General features: G+C 45.4%; 1 protein-coding gene across 5 annotated transcripts in view; it reads right to left on the reverse strand.

Annotated features, from left to right (window-relative positions):
• Positions 1-2608: 2608 nt before the first annotated feature.
• The window catches only part of LOC120903607 (mucin-2), a 54613-nt gene continuing 36834 nt past the window's right edge, over positions 2609-20387 (reverse strand). For all 5 annotated transcript variants that reach the window (XM_040313132.1, XM_040313133.1, XM_040313135.1 and 2 more), the window contains exons 3-6: positions 10711-11017; positions 7330-7567; positions 7010-7172; positions 2609-6831 (exon numbers count right to left, since the gene is read on the reverse strand). In XM_040313132.1, coding sequence (XP_040169066.1) covers positions 3703-6831; positions 7010-7172; positions 7330-7567; positions 10711-11017 — 3837 coding nt within the window. In that variant the 3' untranslated portion in view covers positions 2609-3702. The remainder of the gene's footprint in view (positions 6832-7009; positions 7173-7329; positions 7568-10710; positions 11018-20387) is intronic.

A 20387-nucleotide genomic window follows, 5' to 3' on the forward strand; every position in this document is an offset into this window, starting at 1 on the left:
GACCCCGTCGGGCCGCAGCAGTCAGTCCTCCAACAAAGCGATGGAGCGAGGGTCAAAGGTTATGAGAGCAGACGGCTCCGGGGGATCGAGTGCCATGTGCACTCACTGCTATCTTTCTGAACTCCAAGTAATTACAGCCAGTCGGAATTGGCCCTCAACCCACCGCCACACGCCGGGCCTAGCAGACGACGGGACCGCTCCCAGGAAGCAAAACGTTATTTTACTGCTGGCGGTGACTTTTGTCAGCTTTTATCCAAGCTTCATCGTTGACACCCGACGAAAGCGAAGAAATGTGTTAAATTATTGATAGCATCTCCGGCGGCCAAGCCCAGCCCGGTCCGTTTGCTTTTGCGTCTGCCTCGATTCAATTCCTGTTATCGGCTTGCGAACGGACAGGAGCTGTCCCGTTCGGGAGGTTGACAGTGTCGGTCCCTTGCTGGAGACTGGAGAGGCTGATGCGTACTCGAGCCGGAGCTGCTCATCCAACCATTTCATTCAAGATTCAGTTCATTCATGCATTGCCTTCAAGGGCAGCGGGCAAACGATGGAGTGCTGGCCTCGGCACACGGTACGACGAATATTTATGCATTCAAAACCATCCTGGAAGTGGATCCCAACGCTCAATCTGGCATCCCTGCGCAGAGCAGAGTTGTAAATACTTTCTAAAAATGGACAGTCCGAACGGTTCACCGAACAAGTACACAATTGAAGTTCTTTTGGCTTGCGTGCGAAAAAAGTTCAACAGATTGATTGAAGGTTAATTGCACGAATATGTACGTATCTGTGCGTCGTCTAATGGGTGTGAGTACTTTTTTTCATGAATTAAGCAAACCGTTGCTTTCAAGCAGAATCAATCGTCAAGGGTAAAGGTTGACTTAATTTTTTACAATGCAATCACACGTGAAAATCATTTTCCAATGAATCCATTTCGCTTCCATTTCAATTAATGCTACAATGTACGCCATTGCAATTGGAAATTGACAGTAATGCAACAAAGTGCACTTTGGTAGCTTGACGGTTAATCATGGTTCTGAAAATATTGAAATTCTGGAAATATTGAAATGTATTTGTACATCAGTATGTTTATTGATTCCAGTTATAAAATGATGGACGTTCCAACCATTCTCATCACGACAGCGTTGTCCGTTTATTAAACATTTCAACAAAAGGAAACAGTCGTTTAATCCTCATCATAAAGTAATAAATGCATGACGTTCTTTGAATTTAACGAATAGCTCTCATCGCTTTGAAAAGTTAGGGCTTCAGTTTGATGCTCATGGTCAATTTCAACATAATTATACAAACGTTAGATGATATTGTTTTTGTAGAAGAACTTTATTGCATCCTGAAACATTTTTGAAGCATTCCAAGCCCGTTCCAGCTCAAAAGTATACATTCGAAAATATAACATATTTAATGACAAAATGAGCCCCCAGATAATTTCCAGCTAAGTTCTCCTTATTTCAGTTTTACCGATCCTGTTTTACCTAGAAGTTAATTAAATGTAGAATTTAAAACAGCATATTGAATTCATCTAAAGCATTCGTTGAACAGATCATGCCCCAAATACCTACAAACATGCTATACCATAGAACAAAAAAACAGAACGTACTCAGAAACCTTCAAAGTACAATGTAAATGGAAAACGTTATTTTCAACAAACAGATTAACCACAACTACTTAAGGTAGGATCTTTCTGCCCCAGCACCAGATTTGCAAATAGTGGCAAAGCGGTAATGGAAGAAGTTGTTTTACGTGTCCGGATAATTTATACTTTCCCCAATATACAGACTCTGCAGCTTGCTGGACACTTGCTTAAACTTCTCTACGAAAAACTGTTCTAACAAAGCGTTTTCCTATCAATTCCTATTTGCACTAGAAAAATAATGTCAATATTCTACAAAAACAAAATGGAAAATTTAAAAAAAGGAGGGAAATTTGTGAGTTTCTCCTTATGTTGAACAATCTACATTCCACACAATAGCCACGCAGCTTCCCAATTATGGCCTCTACTACAATTCAAGCCTTGTTTTCTTCTGAGAATGGATTATGGTACTTTCAACTAATATAAAAAATGGAATCAAACAGCTACTATTATTTCTTATCAACTTATTTCTGCTTCAGCCAAACAAAAAATCAATATCTAACGAGCTAATTTGATCGAGCCAGCGACGAATTGGCGTTTATTTGCATATTTTCAGGCTGAAACAAGGTATCATATGTTCAGGCCTAATAGACTGCAGGTAGGTTCTTAGGTTTGATTTTGGTAGCCATGGTGGATGAAGCTTTTTTATGCATATTGGCAGATGGAGAGAGATTTTTACCGAGCTGTTCAATGAAGACTTTTCTAAGTACAGTAGAAGGTCGATGTTTAGTAATTTATAAACTTTAATCTAGGCTGAAAATCTTAGCCTAGTTTGGCGTGTGGTTTTGTACGGAGTGTTGAAATTGATCGACCAATATGAGTTACATCTGCGTAATACATTACCTTATCCAAGCGCACCGACCAGTCTGTAGTTAGTTATTGAAATTGATTCCTGATTTTTGGTAGTCTATTCGAACTGTTTCTCAACCCTTTTATCATCCGCCACCGACAACAATACATCAATTATTTTGTTCATGTCAATTTTTATTACTGAAATACAGCGCACCTGCCCGGCAGTACAAGTTAAAATTCAATTTCCAATATCGTGTTTTGTATGTATTTTTGTTTGTTTTTCACTTTCACACATTTGCTTAAAAAATAAAGAAAAACCACCCCTCATAAATCGCATCCAAAGCCAAGGGAGCGATAATGCCCGCTCCTGCTAGATGCATCGTTTGCTGCATGTGATACGGAAAATAAATTAGAGCACCTGTACTAGCAACTAGTGCAGCACACCCTGTGCGTGCGAGCGTGCTACTCCTGTACAAATGAGTGCCTGCGAGAGAAAGATTACACACACACACGCGTGCGTGTGTCATCTCTCGATCCTGCAGCTTTCATTGCTAGTGTTACTTAACGCGTACACGATTGTTTCGAGTTTAGAAATAAATTATCTGCAGTACGCACGACCACTGCGCCTGCTCGTAAGGTAACTTACTTACACCTATATTTACTTACTTCCTAAAAACACTAACCAGTGTGCTTAGCAGATCGAGGTTTAAGTTTGTAGTCGGTGCCAATGCGTGTAAAAACAAAACCATGGGGTCCTGCTGGGGCTTGGGATACTGCCCAAGCCTCCCAAGCTGTCCAGTGTCCACACGCGCACGGGCATCAGTCTTACGTGTAAGCAAATCCTACAATCCTGACAAACCGGTACGATGTAGTCTTAAAAACGAATCTCACTGTTTTTTGTGTCTCACTCCGGGACACAAGTTTATCTTTCCAAAACCTGGAACCATCATCACACCAAGTGTGTGTGTGTGTGAGAGAGAGAAGGATGAGTTTCCACTGGGGAGCGATTGTGCTTGGGATCACCTCAAAGCCACCGAACGCACAACGATGGTTGTGACCGCGCTCATTGTGGCCAGCGCGTTTGCCGTCACTCAATTATCACCTTTTTGCTTCCCTCTCTCTCTCTCTCTCTCTCTCTCTCTCGCTCTCTCTGCTTCTTACTTTTGTCATCTCTCTATCTAGCTATTGCTGCCGTAGATTGAACGCTTTGAAACGGAACTGCTCCCCCGTGACCCGGAAGCCGCGACCCCCGAGGGCGGTTAGCTTTACGACTCGAAGCGCATGCTGGCCCTCACCACCGTTTCGACCATTGTGTTATTTTTATTACTACCTCCCTGCTGCTGCTGCTGCTGCTCGACCGCCACCGGATGCTGCTCGGTCAGACCGCTGGCCGCGCGCCTGTCACCGTCGGCGGTTTTATTTGCATTCATTAATTTTAAGCCGAGCGCCTGGGCCGGGTCCATTTTTCTGCTCTCCGTTTTATCACCCGGGGGGGCCGGCGGTCCGTGGGTGACCGGGGGCGGCGGTCGCTTCGTTTTCGGTCGGAAGTTGCGGATGCCCGAGTTAGACTTGACCGGCAGCAGCGTCACCAGGGTGGACGGTGGGTAGGGCGTCGTCCCGGCGTGCTTCCCGACCGCCATCGACTTGAGCATCTCCTCGTACTGGTTCGGATCGATCACTTCCACCTCCGCCTGGCCGACGACGGCCTGCTCGGCGGACAGCTCGGACGATGTCTCGAGCATCACCGGCACGACGTCGTCAATTTCGTCGTTAATGACGGTCGGAATGACCCGTGACATCGGTGTCGTCGTTTCCGGGTACTGCTCCGTCGTCGTTGTCGTGGTGCTGCTCGGGACTTTCGTGGGGCGGTTCTTTTTCCGCTTAGGCCGGGTGGTTGTGGGCCGGCTGGCCGTCCGGTTGGCGGTGTTGCGATATTGGTTCTTGATCTTGGCGAACGAGGAGAACGGTGGCATCTTGCTCGAAACCTCCGGCTGGATGCCGAGCTTGGACGCGAGCGTGTCGAATATGTCGGACAGGTTCTGCAGGTGCGTCGTGCCGTTCGGCCGGTTGCTCTTCAGGTCGTCCAGGTCGGGGGTGAGCGGCTGGCGGGGCAGTGCCGTCGTCCCATCGGGCTGCACGTTCACCACCACCAGGGCTTGCAGCGTTTCGTTGAAAACCTTCCTGGTGGGTGGCTTTTCGGCCGTGGTGCGTCGCGTTCCGTTCACAAACTCCCACTTCGTGATGGGGAACAGCTCCGGGAGCGTGTTGGTGGTGGGTGGCGGTAGCGTGGAGGGTGTGTACTTTAACGTTTCCACCTCGACGTAGGCGGGACGCTTCGGTGCGCTGCTGGCAGGGGCAATCGCCGTGGTAAGCTCCACGGAACTTTCTTCCGAGCTCGGTGGCATCGTTTCGGTCGTGCTGGTGATCAGCAGGTCCTCCGCGTCCCGCTCAATCTCCTCGCTCGAGCTGTAGGTGGTGGTCGGCATGGTCGTGGTGGAGGGTTGCTCCGTGCCTTCCTCAAGCTGCTCCGTTGATCCACCGGCGGTGGTGATGATTGCCGGACTGGGCGTTGTAGTTATCGCCGCCTGTTCCGCATCGTCCGGACTGTTGCGTGACTCTAGATCCATCCCCACGTCCACCAGTGCCTCATCGTGCGTCCCATTCAATCCCCCGGACAGTACCGGATCGATGCCTTCCGTCGCGGATGCCTCTCCATAAGCCTCCGTGGAGCTTTCATCGGACGATTGACTTTCCTCGCCGGAACTGCCACTCATCGGCGTCTGGAGAGTGGTCGCGCTGTCGCCAACCTTTTCCGTCGTCGTCGTTACCGTCGGTGCTGCCGGCTCATCCGGTGGCCCGGACTGGTCCGGCTTTTTGGCAATCACGCCATCCCCCAGGTGCTCGAACCGCTGGTCGTCCAGCGTCAGGTTGAGCAGCTGCTCGGTCGCATCCACTGCCGTCGGCGTCAGGTACTTAAAGTCCGGTATCACCTCCTCGTGGATTTTGTCCACCGGCAGCGGGTACGGCCGGACGTCCGCCACGCCGAGCGGCTCGATGCCGAGCGTGGACGAGCCGAAGCTGGGGTTGGTGTAGCTTTGGTAGTAAATTTGCCCGTTGGGATTCTCCGTGTACGCCAGCACGCTCTCGATGTCCGACGGCCGGTTCCGGTAGAGTATTTCCTCCGCCAGGGAGGGCTTCTTCCGGGCGGGCAGACCGGTGCGCTGGTCGGCCTTCGCCTGCTGCTGCTGCTGATTGGGATTGATTGGGTGCCACGGTTGCTTATCCAGCACCGGGGCGGAGGTGAACAGATTTACGTCCAGCTTCGGTATGCTGTCCGGCTCGACCGTGCCGATGCGGCGCCGTTCCGGCGCCAGCTCCCCCGGGATGCTGTCGTTAAGGATGGCCTGAAAGATGGTCTCAAGCAGGGTGTCGTTTTTGAGCTCGCTCTCGGTGTCGCCCGGCAGCCCGATCACATCCACCACGACGGGGAGATGCGAATCGGTGTCGGTCGGTTCACCGACCAGCTCGTCCTCCTCGTCGCTGGACGAGTCGTCCTCGGCGGATGACGATGATGGCTGCTCGTTTGAACCGATGCCCTGAGATGGCAATACCTGATAGCGGAGCGTTGTCAACCGGCTGGTCGTCGTACTGCCGACCTGCGTAGGTGTCCTGCTACGAACGGGCTGGGTAGGTGCCATCGTCGTTGTCGTCGTAGTGGTCGTTGTTGTGGTGGGTGACCTTGTCGTTGTTGTGGTTGTGCTTCGACCGACATTTGCCGTTGTTGACCGACGTCCTGCTCCACCACCACCCACCGGGCTGGACGGTGGTTTGAGTGAAGTCGTTTTAATTTTCTTCGTCGTTGCAGCGTGCAGCTTATCCATTTTTTCAATCTTAGCCGTTGCCGTTTCATATTTTGGCTTGGCGCCGCCCGCCGCCTGCTGCCCGTACCGGTAGCCACCGGTTGATGGGCTTTCACCGTCCGCCTTGATCGCCTCCGTCGCCTTCGTCCGGTCGCTCCCCCTAATCGTTATCTGGGCCGGGCTGACGGCGAACGGTTTGAGCGTCGAGGCAGCGACCGGCACACGTCCGACCGGATCCGTACTGCTGCTGCTGCTGCCGGTTCGCTTCTGCGTGATGTCGGCATCTGTTTTCGTTATCTCAAACGATCCTTGTATAACCGGTAAATTATCCATGTCAATGTCAGATTCCGCCTCGACGATTCCGCCCTTGCTGGCGTCGCCGGCACGGGCTGGTGGGGCCGGCGTGACGCGCGGTGTAAACTTGTGGATAGTTTTTTCGATTACTCCCGTCTTCTTCGTGACGTGCCGCTGGTCCTGATCGGACGGTGGGCCCGTTCCGCCGGGCGACGATTTGACCACGGTCGGAAAGGCCGGCTGAGCGAGCACGGTCATACCAGCAACGTCATCACGGTGGCCATGAGTGATAGTGTGCGTCGGTCGGTTGCAGCGCCCGGCAAATAAAGAAAAAAGGGGAAAAAGATGGGGGTAGGGAAAAAACAAATCATCATCAGTGTTATCTAATCCAGGGGTGGGTTTCGGGGAAAGTGCTTACCTCATGCCGGGTGAGCAGGGCCGTCTTTAGGACCTCCTGGTCGAGCAGCCGCTTAATCTCGATGCTGTCCGGATCGATGCGTATGTTCTTGAAGGCCGAGCTCGGGTTGAGCACCTCGCTCAGGAAGGCGGTCCGGATGTGCTCCTCCACGTTGTTGATGGTGCTGCACGGTGGCCAACGATGATGACATGAAAAAAAAGTGGAGTGCATGGAGAAAAGAATGTATCGTGGACGTTACACAATCACAACAATGGCGCAGCAGATAAGTTTGAGCTCTCCAAACCGTAGCGATCGAGCGGCGGTAGTTGCAAACTACTTACATCTTTATCTTCCGCATGTCCAGAAACACCCGGAAGCTGAGCGCTATGGTTGGGCCGTCACCAAAGTTCATGATTTCCGTGCGGGAAACGGTGAGACCGCTGCGTTCGAGCGACGTTTCGATCAGCTTTTCGTAGAACGCCGTCTTCTGCCGGTACACCGGCGTGCTGTTCGTGCGCAACCCGGTCGTGTAGATGTCGCCCCGTGCGACCCGGAACGTACAGTCGAAGGCCAGAATTGCTGGTGTTAAAGGAAGGGCGGGAAGAAAGAGGATAAACAAATTACGTTTCAATATGCTGTCAGGTTTGTATTTATGCGGCTCGTGTACCACTTTTCGATAAATAGCAGTGCGTTCTCCCGTGATGATATGTAATATGAATGCGTTTCGAAGATATTAGCGTTACTTGAACATCCGTGATAATCTTACATCGTTCTTTTGACTCTAGATACCTAAAAATATTTATTTACACAGGCTTTCGAGAGTTATTAATATCACGTCGCCTGATGGTCAATCCTTGTTACTACGAGACGGTCATGTAGGGGATCGATTCCGTTCGGTCTTGTAGGAGCCGAAACTTTAACGAAACTGACAACTGAACCAACCCAAAAGTTTTTAATTTTATTCTAATTTTATCATTTGATAAAATAGCAACAAAAAACAAATAAAAATTGAAAAAAATCCAAATTTTTGAGCTCAAAGCATTGAAATTGCAAACAAACTATTGATTAAATCAGTATAATAGTTAGGTCAAAGCTTTATACAATGTCCTTGGCAACTAAAACTCTCTATCTGCCATTCTTCATAAAAATCAAGGTCTTTGAAAGAGAACAGATCGATACGTTTAGAATAAATTGACAGAAATCCATGGGAAAAATTTGACAGTTAAATTGAACATTGTTTATGTTTAGCAATGGACGTTGCTATGCAGTGAATAAGAGTTTTGTTCAACATTTTGCACTCATTTCCTGTTAGAATATTATAAGAATTATAATCCAAATAGGGTATTACATGGCTGATACAATCCAAGGATCTCTTTTACCATTCGTCGCCGGGTTATAAACAGAAGACGGTATGCATATTGTACTTGTGTGTGCCGATTCGATGTTTCATTTAACTCTCAGTGTTTAAATGAAAGTAAATAGTACTTCTGTTACCCAATTGGAACATGTAAAGTGCTATTTTGTGCCTGTTAAACTTTTCGTTCTTGCAGCAGGACCGTTGCAAAAGGTCCATTCGTGGTCACAGAATGGCAAACAATGAGGTTTTCTGAATACATAGTAGACTGCAATTACTTCTCCTTTATTCTCCAGAAGTGATTGTCCGCAAGAAATTTAACCAATAGAAACTTCCTAATAGTAAATTTGTCCACTTTTCTACGTTAACTATTAGCCTTTTTTTTGTAAACACTTTTTCATGAAACTGTCAAAAGCGAGCTGAAAATGGCAACCTAGCAAAGGGCTTTGCGTCGACCTGTTCTCCTCAATAGCTCTTGATAAAAATCTTCATCCATCATGGCTACCAAAATTTAGGCTAAGAATCCACCTGCAGTACTTCTAGGCACCTTGTATGATATATCACAAAATCCACATCAACACAGTAAGCATAAAACATCAAAGGAAATGATCTTTTAATTAAAAATTTTGTGATTACAAAAATATATTTCCTTATATATTCCCTTATTTTAATCATAAGCATCCCATTTGTTGGAGAATTTGTTGGTAAATTATAAATATATTTATATGATTTTAGTATTACTAAATCAGAAGTATAGTATTCTTCTTTTATGTATTATAAAATGTAAAAATTAATGAGAAATAAAAAAAAATTAAAACAAATAATTTCTTCATTGAACTTATCTCTACCATTAATTGGACCTTAAATTGCTAACCAATTCATCGAGCTACAGACTGTACATCATAATAAATATGATGTTTTGTGTAAAAATTCTTTACAGTTACCCTGAAAAAAGTGCAGCCAATGCAATACCCCACAAAACACCACAACTCTCTGAACTTCTGAACAACACAAACAACACTCCAGCACAGTCAAGTACATCGTAAAACCACTCACACACACGCACACCCGCTGCTTGTTCTATTCTTGTGCAAACACAACGCCAAAACACGCACCGGCACACCGCCTCTCGCTTTTAATCATGAGTCGCTGTGGTTTTTTGATTGAAGATTGATGAGCATAATACGATAGTGCAGCACAATATCATTCGGCCAGGCCAGCCCAACCACCGAGTTTGCTAACCTTCTGCCGTGCGCAACAGCACACGCAGGATGACGACAACGGGCAACACGACAGAAAAAAAGAGCACCACAAAAAACACATCACAGAACGGGGCTCATCTATTGATCAGCTGACTTTAATTAAGCTCCAGTGCAAAGTTTGTTTTTCGGTGACCCGAACCGACGCCGGTCGGTGGAAAACTGTTGAATTATGGTTCGCAGAACCCCGGTCCTCCTCAGTGTGTGTGATGGCACGTTGGTGTGCAAAAAAGTCATTCCGATGGTCAGTCGATAGACTGACAACCCCTACCGCGTAGTAGTGGGTGAGCAAGCCAAAAGGCACACTGGCAAAAAATGCACCGGTACCGTCAGCCATTTGTCCACAGGCAGGGACTATCATTAAATCCACAACAAAGAGACCCCTCGCGTGGAAAGCGAGGAAGGGGGAAAGGATATGAGCTTCATAGCCAGGGTTCCGTGATGATGGGGATGATGATGATGATGCTAGACAAGTATGGGGACAAAACCGAACCAAAAAAGCATCATATACGCCGCCTGCCACCAGGGGCAGTGTGCCCTTCAACCGTGGTGTGCCATGGTTATCTTTGAGCTGCCGGAAGGAGTGGTATTAAATCAGTTGATGCATCAAGTCCCGGCATGACATAATGAATGCCGGGAGTAGTTTTGCAACTTGTCCAACCATGCATGGGTCGTGGCAGTGGACGTGGTGCGCCGTTGTTTCAGCCCATGTATATCGTACTGCGGAAGCGGGGTGTCACAAAAAAAGGGCGACACAACTGTAGGAATCATAGCACGAGAGGACACGATGGATGCGCCAGGTGTTTCATGCTGCCCACACCTGTCAACGGGCGGGCTAATGTTATCCATTATGTTTGTGCAGTTTTGTGCTATCCGAAGCGTAACGGGAATGGTTGTGACGAAGTGCTGGAAGAAAGTGGTGTTTTCATACTGAAGAGAGAAGCTGTTAGATGGCACCGTTACCTACCAGAAATGGTTCATAATTTGCTCACTAGATATAAATTCCATTGCTTACTCGATCTTTTAATTTCTTTTTGCCCTTTTTTATACTCTTGCTTTTGAGACAAAACAATGGAGTTTTCAATGACTACACACTTGCAGCTACTTACTTTCGCTGAGATCCGCCTTAAACGTGCTGAAGTAGAACGCCAGTCCGGCGACGCACAGTACCGCCAGCACGACGATGAACGCGGCCGACATCAGCAGGATGGAGAACGATTTAATGTTCTTCTGCTTTTTCGCGTACAGCGACGAGGACAGGTTGCGGCTGTCCCGCCACAGCCCCCAGGACGTGTAGCCGTAGTGGCTGCTGAGGCTGACGTCCGTCGGGTAGGAGTATTTGCTCATGTGCGTGTACGGTCCGACGAGCGTCGACCGGCGCCCGAGCGTGTTCTGGTAGGAGGCATACTCATTAGCCTGGGAATGGGGAGAAAATTTAACAAAGAAAAAAACGGTGTTAAAGAGTTTAAGACCAAGCAATACAATTTTTTGAAAAATAATAAAAATATCAGTTATGATTACTATAATTACTGTTGTTATTTTAACACTTCTTTTTAATATGTTTAATGTTTTCATCTGTTTAAAAAAGACATCTAGCGTAGGCTGGCCTACATTACTAAATAACAACGAACCTAACTGAACCTGACATCATAGAAAACACATAGTTCTGGAGAACGAGTAAAAATAAATTATTAAAAATACTTGAATATATAACTTAAGCATCCGATTGTCATTGAGCAGCTCAAAGCATCATTTAAGATGATGTACTAATTTTAAGGTAGACAATGTTTTTAAAGAGCTACATTCAGTTATCATTTGGTGTTATGGATATTTGCAGTTAAATTCTGTCGACCTTAATTCAATGCTTAATATTGCTCGTAGTCTTGATTCCCTGCTATTGACCATATCATAAATTTTCAAAGCTATTACATTACATTTCCTGTACTGCTTTATTATTGAGATCAATTATGCACATTTAACCATATCTATAAGCCATACTGTGCACTAAGGACTTGCTCGAACTGTGACAGTTTTATTGAAAAATCGCTTAAGCAGCGAGAATTATAATGCTCCTCTGATCAATGAAGAACGTTTCACGACGTGATGTGTAGTTTTGTAAGAAAAGCCATCCCGTTTTGGTGTACTGGAAATCGTCAACAGATATTGTCAAGTGATAGAGTTATTGATCAATTTTTAATCGGAAACGTTAAATCACGCCTTGTTGCGTATGAATAGGCACTTGTTATATGGAAGACAGCTTAAGGCCAAAATACACTGAACATGTTGCATCCAATTAAATAGAAACTGTAAGAAAATTGAGGCAATTTTCATTAGATTTTGTTATAAAAAGTATATTAAAACAAATTTCAACTTAAAATGTGTACTTTCAATATAAAAATGCTCCAAAAGCATATGATAAAAAGCAAGACATATGCAAAAGGTCATGATATGAATGGAAAACTTACACAATAACAGTAAATTACCAATAAAGTTTCCATTTTTTGCAATGAAAAATTATATCTTCAAAAATAAGGCATGATAACTCGTCAAACTGGGAAAATGAGTAGATAAATGATGAATAACAATCAGTATAGATACATCGCAACCCGAATAAGTAAAGAACGTAAGTTAGTTGTGAACGTACCACCTAATGAAAAGAGCAGTTTAGTTCGAGTAGAGCTAGGATATTAAATATATTGTCTGCCCATCTTCTACCAAACTGAACTAAAATCATCGCTAACGATAATAACATACCAATTCGAACCAGGAAACATGTATTTATGTTCGTGTAATTGCAAACACTTCTTCGCGTGCAGTGTGTAAAGTTTACCATTCGCACCGCTTAATACCCACCGCTATAGGGAGGATGAACTCATAAACGATCAACGTAAGACAAGCTCCACAATGAACCACTTAACACCTGCACACCACCGTTTCACACACACTTCGCTTTGCCGTCCACTTTTCTGGCCAGCATTACCAGTACAGCGCATGAACAAAAAAGATAGAACTGGGCCACAGAGCGAGAGAGAAAGGATACGAAAAAACCAGCACAAATCAAAAATCAACATCCAACCGATAGGAATATATGAAGTGTATGTGTGTGTGTGTTTGTGGTGTGGCTTCCGTCTGGTCGGCCGAGTTTCGTTCACATCGTTCGATGTGGATCATCAGTCGACAGGAAATCGAAGAATACCGACGTACCGGGTAATCCGCCGTGGGATCAAATAAATCCCATCAATTACGAGAGCATTGCGGTTTGCCCCGTCGACCACCAACCTACCATCCCGTCTAGCAACCGTACACCTTTTTCCGGCGGACGGGCTTGTTTTTCCCTTTTTTCAGCAACACTCTCAGCCCTCGCAGCACACAGTGGCAGAAGTACGTGGAGTAAAAAAAAATACACACAGACACAGCAGCAAAATGAACGTTCACATTCAGCGCCACAGTGCGCAAATGGATGCCATTTGGTAAATGTTCGACTTCGAAACGATCGAGGAGTGTTTTGTGCAGTACATACATATGGGTGAGTGTGGAGTGTGTTTTATGTAAGTGATGTTTTTCTATTTCGCAGGATGTGCCGGCCGCCCCCGGTACCATAAATACCGATCGGTGGTTTATTTGTTCCGCGTCCACACTCACTCGGCCACGCCAATGCAAACTCTTGCTGCTAGCGGAAAGGGAGGAAGGTGAGATAGTTCTCCCCGCTCGAATAAAAAAGAAGAGCGACAGAAAAAACAGGTGATCTAAACACCAGCCAAAGCCCGGCGGTCGGATTGGCACCACTCGCGTGTGATTCTTCCTTCCGGGGCTGACGACGGGCCGTGCCGGAACACTTCGGAAGCGTTCAATCAAACAGGGACATGGGGAAATGGCAGAAGATGCGACCAGAAGAAGATGTGCGCTGCATTTCCATAACATGGCACCGACTGCCGCGCCCTATCGTGTATGTGTGTGTGTGTGTCACTGAACTGGTAGCCTTGTCGGGCCGGCAAATGGCCATGATTGAAATTCTATCCCAAAACATTCGCCAAAGACACAGACAGACAGACGGACGGTTGCTCACGTTGCAACGCGAGTGCACCATCGCACCATCAGGCACATGAGAAATGTCCATCACCGGGGTTTTGGGCCGAAAAAGTCGATTCACTTCGGGGGCAGTGGACGATGTGTGTTTTTTTGTGTAGAATGGAATGGTGGACTTCAGCATGATACTACTCTCTGTTCGTGTGGCACGGTGGCTGCAATTTAGGCAATAGCTTTTCTATTAGATTGATGAAGTGCATCACCAACACCGGGGCTATCGATAAGGAACACTGGGGGAAGAGGGGAGTGTTTGATCCAACACACACACACACACACACACACACACACACACACACACACACACACACACACACACACACACACACACACACACACACACACACACACACACACACACACACACACACACACACACACACACACACACACACACACACACACACACACACACACACACACACACACACACACACACACACACACACACACACACACACACACACACACACACACACACACACACACACACACACACACACACACACACACACACACACACACACACACACACACACACACACACACACACACACACACACACACACACACACACACACACACACACACACACACACACACACACACACACACACACACACACACACACACACACACACACACACACACACACACACACACACACACACACACACACACACACACACACACACACACACACACACACACACACACACACACACACACACACACACACACACACACACACACACACACACACACACACACACACACACACACACACACACACACACACACACACACACACACACAAACACACACACACACACACACACACACACACACACACACACACACACACACACACACACACACACACACACACACACACACAGATAGACAAAAAATCGCAAACATCTCGTTGCGCTCGAGGGGTGACAGGCGAATCAAATCGTCTAAACCCCCCGAATTATGGGGTAGCGTGACTGCGCGGTGGCAGTAGAAGGTACGGTGCAAAAGTGCAAATGCAATCTATTTTGCCTGGGTGTGTGTGAGTGTGCGCGCAGGAGGGAACGTAAGGGTGTATTGAAGCCCTGCGGTCTGATGGCTTGCGAAGCTGCGGTGAACATTCCACCAAGAACATGTTGATATTGGACCGCAGGACCTTTCGCAAAAAAGATGCATCTAGTTACGTGTGAGAAACAGGTACACTGCACGTTTTGCGAGGATGAAAATAAGGAAACGGTTGTTTTTGGTATTACTATAATCCGTTTTTTTTTTACATTTTAGTTTGAAGGATTTTTGTTTTTGCTAGCTGTTCCTTTAAAATATTTTAATATGTTTTTGAGCAACCATTAGATGATAAACGCACATCTATAATGAGGTGAACCCATAATTCAGGGATAGAAAATGGTGTTTACACAGCCATGAGTCCAACGTTTAAACAGAAACAACTGCTGATAATCATAAGCATATTGCTCAGCCGGATTTAAATGAGTTGGGGTTACAAGGGGCTTTACTGAAATGTTTAGAGACAATCTGAAGTGTTGTGAGTGTTACACATAATCTTGTTTTATCTTAAGACGATGGCAACCCATTGCAAGTATTTTGTCGTGTTGTAAAATAACGATGGGATCTAGTGATGTGCTCTCTAGATCGCAGCCAAGAATCTGTTCCGACTCCCGCTATAGTTAGTGCGAATCCGACTTCAGGGTCGGCCGGAGTTGTCTAGAGCCGCTTTGAATCGTCTAGAGTCGTTCGGAGTTGACCGAAGTCCGGAGTCGTAGTCGTCCGGAGTTGGGGCCGTCCGTAGAAAGAAAGATCTGTTTAAGAAGTACAAAGCGAAAAAAAACACCACGAAATGAAATGTCTGACCACACACACATTACTCCGGCCAACTTTGGCCGACAATGAACGGCATCAACTCCGGACAACACCGAATGAATCAGAACGATTCCAGATTACTTCGTAAGACTCCGGACGACTCTGTACGACTCCAGACGACTCCGGACGACTATGGACGACTATGGACGACTTTGGACGACTCCGAACGACTCCAGACGACTTCAGACGACTATAGACGACTCCAGACGACTCCAGACGACTCCAAACGACTCCAGAAGACTCCGGACGACTCTACACAACTCCTACTTCGGGCGACTCCAGACAATTCCGATTCTGAACGACTCTGGACGGCGTCAGACGATATCGAATGGCTCCTGCTAATGCTGTAAGTATCCTTTCGAGTCGTTTCCGAAATTGTCGGAGTCGGATCGAAATCGGCTCCAGATTTTTGACAACTTTTCCCATCACTTCTAGGAACGTTTGTGATGTAATTTAAAAAAAGGGTCTTAAGGCTTCAATATGTTAAAGATATTTTGTTTATTATTTGTTAGTTGTTTATTCAGTATTTGTTTACATATTTTTCTACCACACTGCATGCTCGAGCTGACAGTGTTGTGGTACAGAAATTTGGAGAAAAATCAAACAAAAACCCTGGTAGATGTATAAAAGATATATATTTAGAGTTAATTCCTTGCTGGATTGTGGAGAGCTTTACAATTTACGCTTTTCATTGGACGAGGCAAAGTAAAATTTAAAAGATAGCACTTTGAATGATTCCTTATCAAAATCATATTTGCTTGTAAAGGCCGGGGGACATTGCCCGTACTCGCAAGTGTAATTTTGATTTTCACTAGCACATCTGGCGGCGGCTGGTGGAAGCTTTTTTTGGACGTCGGTGGAATGGTCGTGCCGGATCTCAAAATTAATTAGTTTTTTCACCGTTTTTTGATGCGAAAGCGGCTGAAATACTTGTACAACATATTTATCTATCAATTACAAAGCTTTTCCAGTTAAAATAAAAAAACAATGAAAAATAACTTACTTTCAGAAGCGGCTCCAAATTGTTTGGTAAAATGCTTCGGTCAGTTCTATTAAGAGTTCTATTCCATCAAAAAATATGTCCACGTAACTATTATGACCTTAGCTTACTGTGTAGTTATAAATAGCTAAATAACGAAGAAGATTTTACAACCCACATGGTCATATAATCATTATTTTACATTTATAATTCCGTTGCCAACGTAACAATTTGGGCATTAGTTAAAAACCATCCAATAATTAGTGTTGGCAACGAGTAGCGAGAGCCTTTTTACGCACGCTGGTACACAACATTCCAACACGTTCGTCGCTCATTATCGGCTCATCTAAGCACCAAAGCTCCCGGTAACAAACGAACGTACGAACGAACGAACGAACGCTGTAGTACATTTTTGCAACAGTCGCCCCGGGGGCGAGCATTTTCCAAATTTCACTGCAGCAATCACACCAACTCGGGTCGGGAGCCTCTAACGTACGCTAGCGCCGTTGAAATTTTGCTCACTGCCCTCCGGGCCCCGTACGTTGCAGTAAACACATTAGTTCTCTGATAATGCAATCGCAACGCAAATGGAGAGAGAGAGAGTCCGAAACCGGGTGGAAGTGGGAAGTGACCCGTACCCGTTCGATTTTCTGTCCAGCGCAGCCGTCCCATGGACATGTAGATGTAGACAAGGCGATCGAGGGAAAAACATCCCTTCCACAGCTTCCATCGCCTGCCGTATGCACACCGACACCATTTGCAAAATAATAAACAGATATCCCGTGTGTGTGTTTGTGTCTGTGCGTCACAGCAAGATAACCTTGCTGCCTGCAACCAATCAGTGGGGAGCTTGCATTCGATTGCTTGCGTTACCAAACAGGCCGTTTCACTCCGAAACGCACTCCATTAATGGGGGAGTGGAGAAAAGTTTTTCACGCGCTAAAATCAATTCCCAAAACATGCTAAAATTCTCGGCTTGTAGAAGAATCATTTCACGTCACGTCAGCTGCATGTGCCTCTTCTACCCAATCTGCCCTAAATCAATAACGGTTGGAACCGTCGGAGTTGAGATTTCTTTCCGCCTCATTGCTACGAGCGGCAGGTGAGATAACCTTTGCGGCCCTGCTGCATCGCGCCGTTTTGCTTGTCGAGGAGGACGAAGCACGTGCAATTGCAAGGGTCCAGCTCACGCGTAGGCTGGGCATAGTTTGGGCCTTTAGCGCTGGCCTGCCCTGGCCAAACGATGCACACTTGTTTGCCCGGCCCGATTCCGTATTGTCAGATCGAAGATAAATACGTGCGAATGTGCATATTTCTCCACCCTTTGCTTTGCTGCTTCCGCGGTCATGCAGGTCCTTTTTCGTCCCCGGTCACAGTCTCGGTGTTATCCCCCCGCGAATCGTGCATGTTCGTTTTTCATCATTCGCAGCATCGGTGTCGTACACACTTCTGCACAAATGCGGTTAGCGTGTGCGTGTATGGGCGCGATAAATTACACTTAATCTCAAACGTAAAGCACATTTGAACACAGGGATTGCAATTGAATGAAATCTTACTTTATAGCAATGGAGGGAGGGTTTTTTAGCATCAGTTTTACTGCATAGCTTTTATAAATAAAATACCAATCGGAATGCACTAGGATAAACGCACCAACGGTGATGGTTGTGGTATTATTCCTGTTAACGTGAGGTAATCAACGATTTTTCATCAATAATTATCATCAATCGTGTTGGATTTGGACTTCAAGATGTTACAACTACACACTATTTTCTCATTATGTTTTTCTTTTTTTAATCGTTCCACCATACACTAAACAGACATATTCCGATAGTTGTGATCATTATAACATTGGAAGAAACAGAACCAATTTTTGATCCATGACATTGTTTAAAAAAAGTAAGGCACTGAAATGAATTTGATATTCATTATTTATCGGACAATGCAAAATCGACCACGAATTAACATTTTATACGCTCTTATTGATATTGAATGCTGTATTGAATAATTCATAAATCAAAATCGTACATTTCTGACAGCTAAATGTTACCGAAATGTAAAGTTACATCATAAATTCTCGATATTCCTATTAAACCAGCGTCAAAATTGAGTTGCATTACAATAATGAATAGTTTTTTGTTGGTCTTTTTGGACCATCACAATAGCAGCAAAGTAGTCGGAAAAGAAAGTTTTTTGATCGAAATTTGCTTTTTCAAATAGTAAAATATGTTACAACCAGACAATGAACACGTTTATGAATTTAATCACGCACAATTCTATTCAATTCCATTCCACTCCATGAATTATTTCCTTTTTAATATTTGATTTGCATTAAAATGTTTCTGTTTCACTAAAATTTCTATCAAATTTCCTAGTTTTGGCCTTGGTGAATCTCCATTTACTATCACCCGTTGAGTTTCTTGATTACATTTTCCATGATAGTTTATAGAGTTTCAACATTGATGTTCCTGAAAACGTATGCATTTTCTAAATAAATTGTCATCAACCTATCAAACCTGCAACTACAAGGCATTGAAAATCGAAACCGTTCATGGGTAAATAATATTTAATAATAATTTTATAAACAATTTACATCAACAATGTTTTTCCTTGTTTGTGTCTCGATTTGTATATTGTTTATCTTTTTTTTTTTTTCAGCAAAATTCATCATCCGTTTGCCAACAACATGAACCTTCCTGTGAATGCAACACATTTCCCAATGCATCTCCCACAGCAACTGTTCTGTTTGTTTTATCCGTGCCTCAATTTCGCCCCTGCCAAGGCTTTCGATATCTGTCTCGCACCCGCCGTATTTTATTCGCTTTTATTTCAATAAAATAAAAGGAAAAATCACCCCCGAGAACGATTAAAAAATTCAACAGTAAAATGCTTTATTGAATATAATGCTGCAATCATTCGTCGCGCATGACACGGGTACGAAAATAGCTCCCCGAAGAGTTGGGCCTGGCTTGGATATGGGGCTTCAGCCGGCGACACCAGCCGAAAACGTGCATCGGCGTTTCGTTTCGAAGGATGAGCCCTTGCAGCTAGAGACAAACAACCGCGCGCGCGATTGGGCAGGCTGCCGGAAAGTGGGCAGAACGCTCAACACAAAACCCAAAAACATACCCCAAAACAAAAACAAAAGGAAAAAAGTGAAGCACAGGCTCCCTCTACATAAGCCGTATTGCGCTCGAGCGAGCCTGGATAACGGGCCGTTGAATGCAGGGGTGCAGACAGGGATTGTCGGACGGGCCCGCGGCAGCAGGGCTGGTAAAATATTGACCAGCATCGGAAAAATTCCGTGGACACGATTCTGTTCTGGCAATTGGCCAACGGTACGACATCATTATGGAGAACGGTTTCGACTGCGGATGGGATTTTGGGGTGGTACACCATCGGTGGGTGTGTGTGCGTGTGTGATGCAGGATGGACCGTAAACGCAGACACGCACCCGGGAACACAGCCCAAATGGTTCATTGGATAATGGTTTGTCAGTTTTGTTGTTTTTTTTTTTTTAAACCGTACAAATTGTTGGCTTGTTTTTGTCTCTTGCTCATCCTCACAGGGAGAGTATTGAGTTGCTTTTTTGTTGCAAGTAGAACATCGTAACGATAAAAATGAAGCACACATGGAGCCAGCTCTATGCACTTGGGAGGAATAAAGTGGACTGCATTCTTTATAGAGCTGAATTTACGCAATTTCCTTTTGCGCCCCTTGTTTGCATTGCATTCTCTGGAACGAAATTAACTTATTAGCTTTTTGGATAAGCGCAGACCATGGATGAAACAAAACACAGATGGGAAATGAAAATAAACTCCCGTCGGAATGTATTATCTT

Source organism: Anopheles arabiensis, chromosome 3 (assembly GCF_016920715.1).
Source record: "Anopheles arabiensis isolate DONGOLA chromosome 3, AaraD3, whole genome shotgun sequence".
Taxonomy (NCBI): domain Eukaryota; kingdom Metazoa; phylum Arthropoda; class Insecta; order Diptera; family Culicidae; genus Anopheles; species Anopheles arabiensis.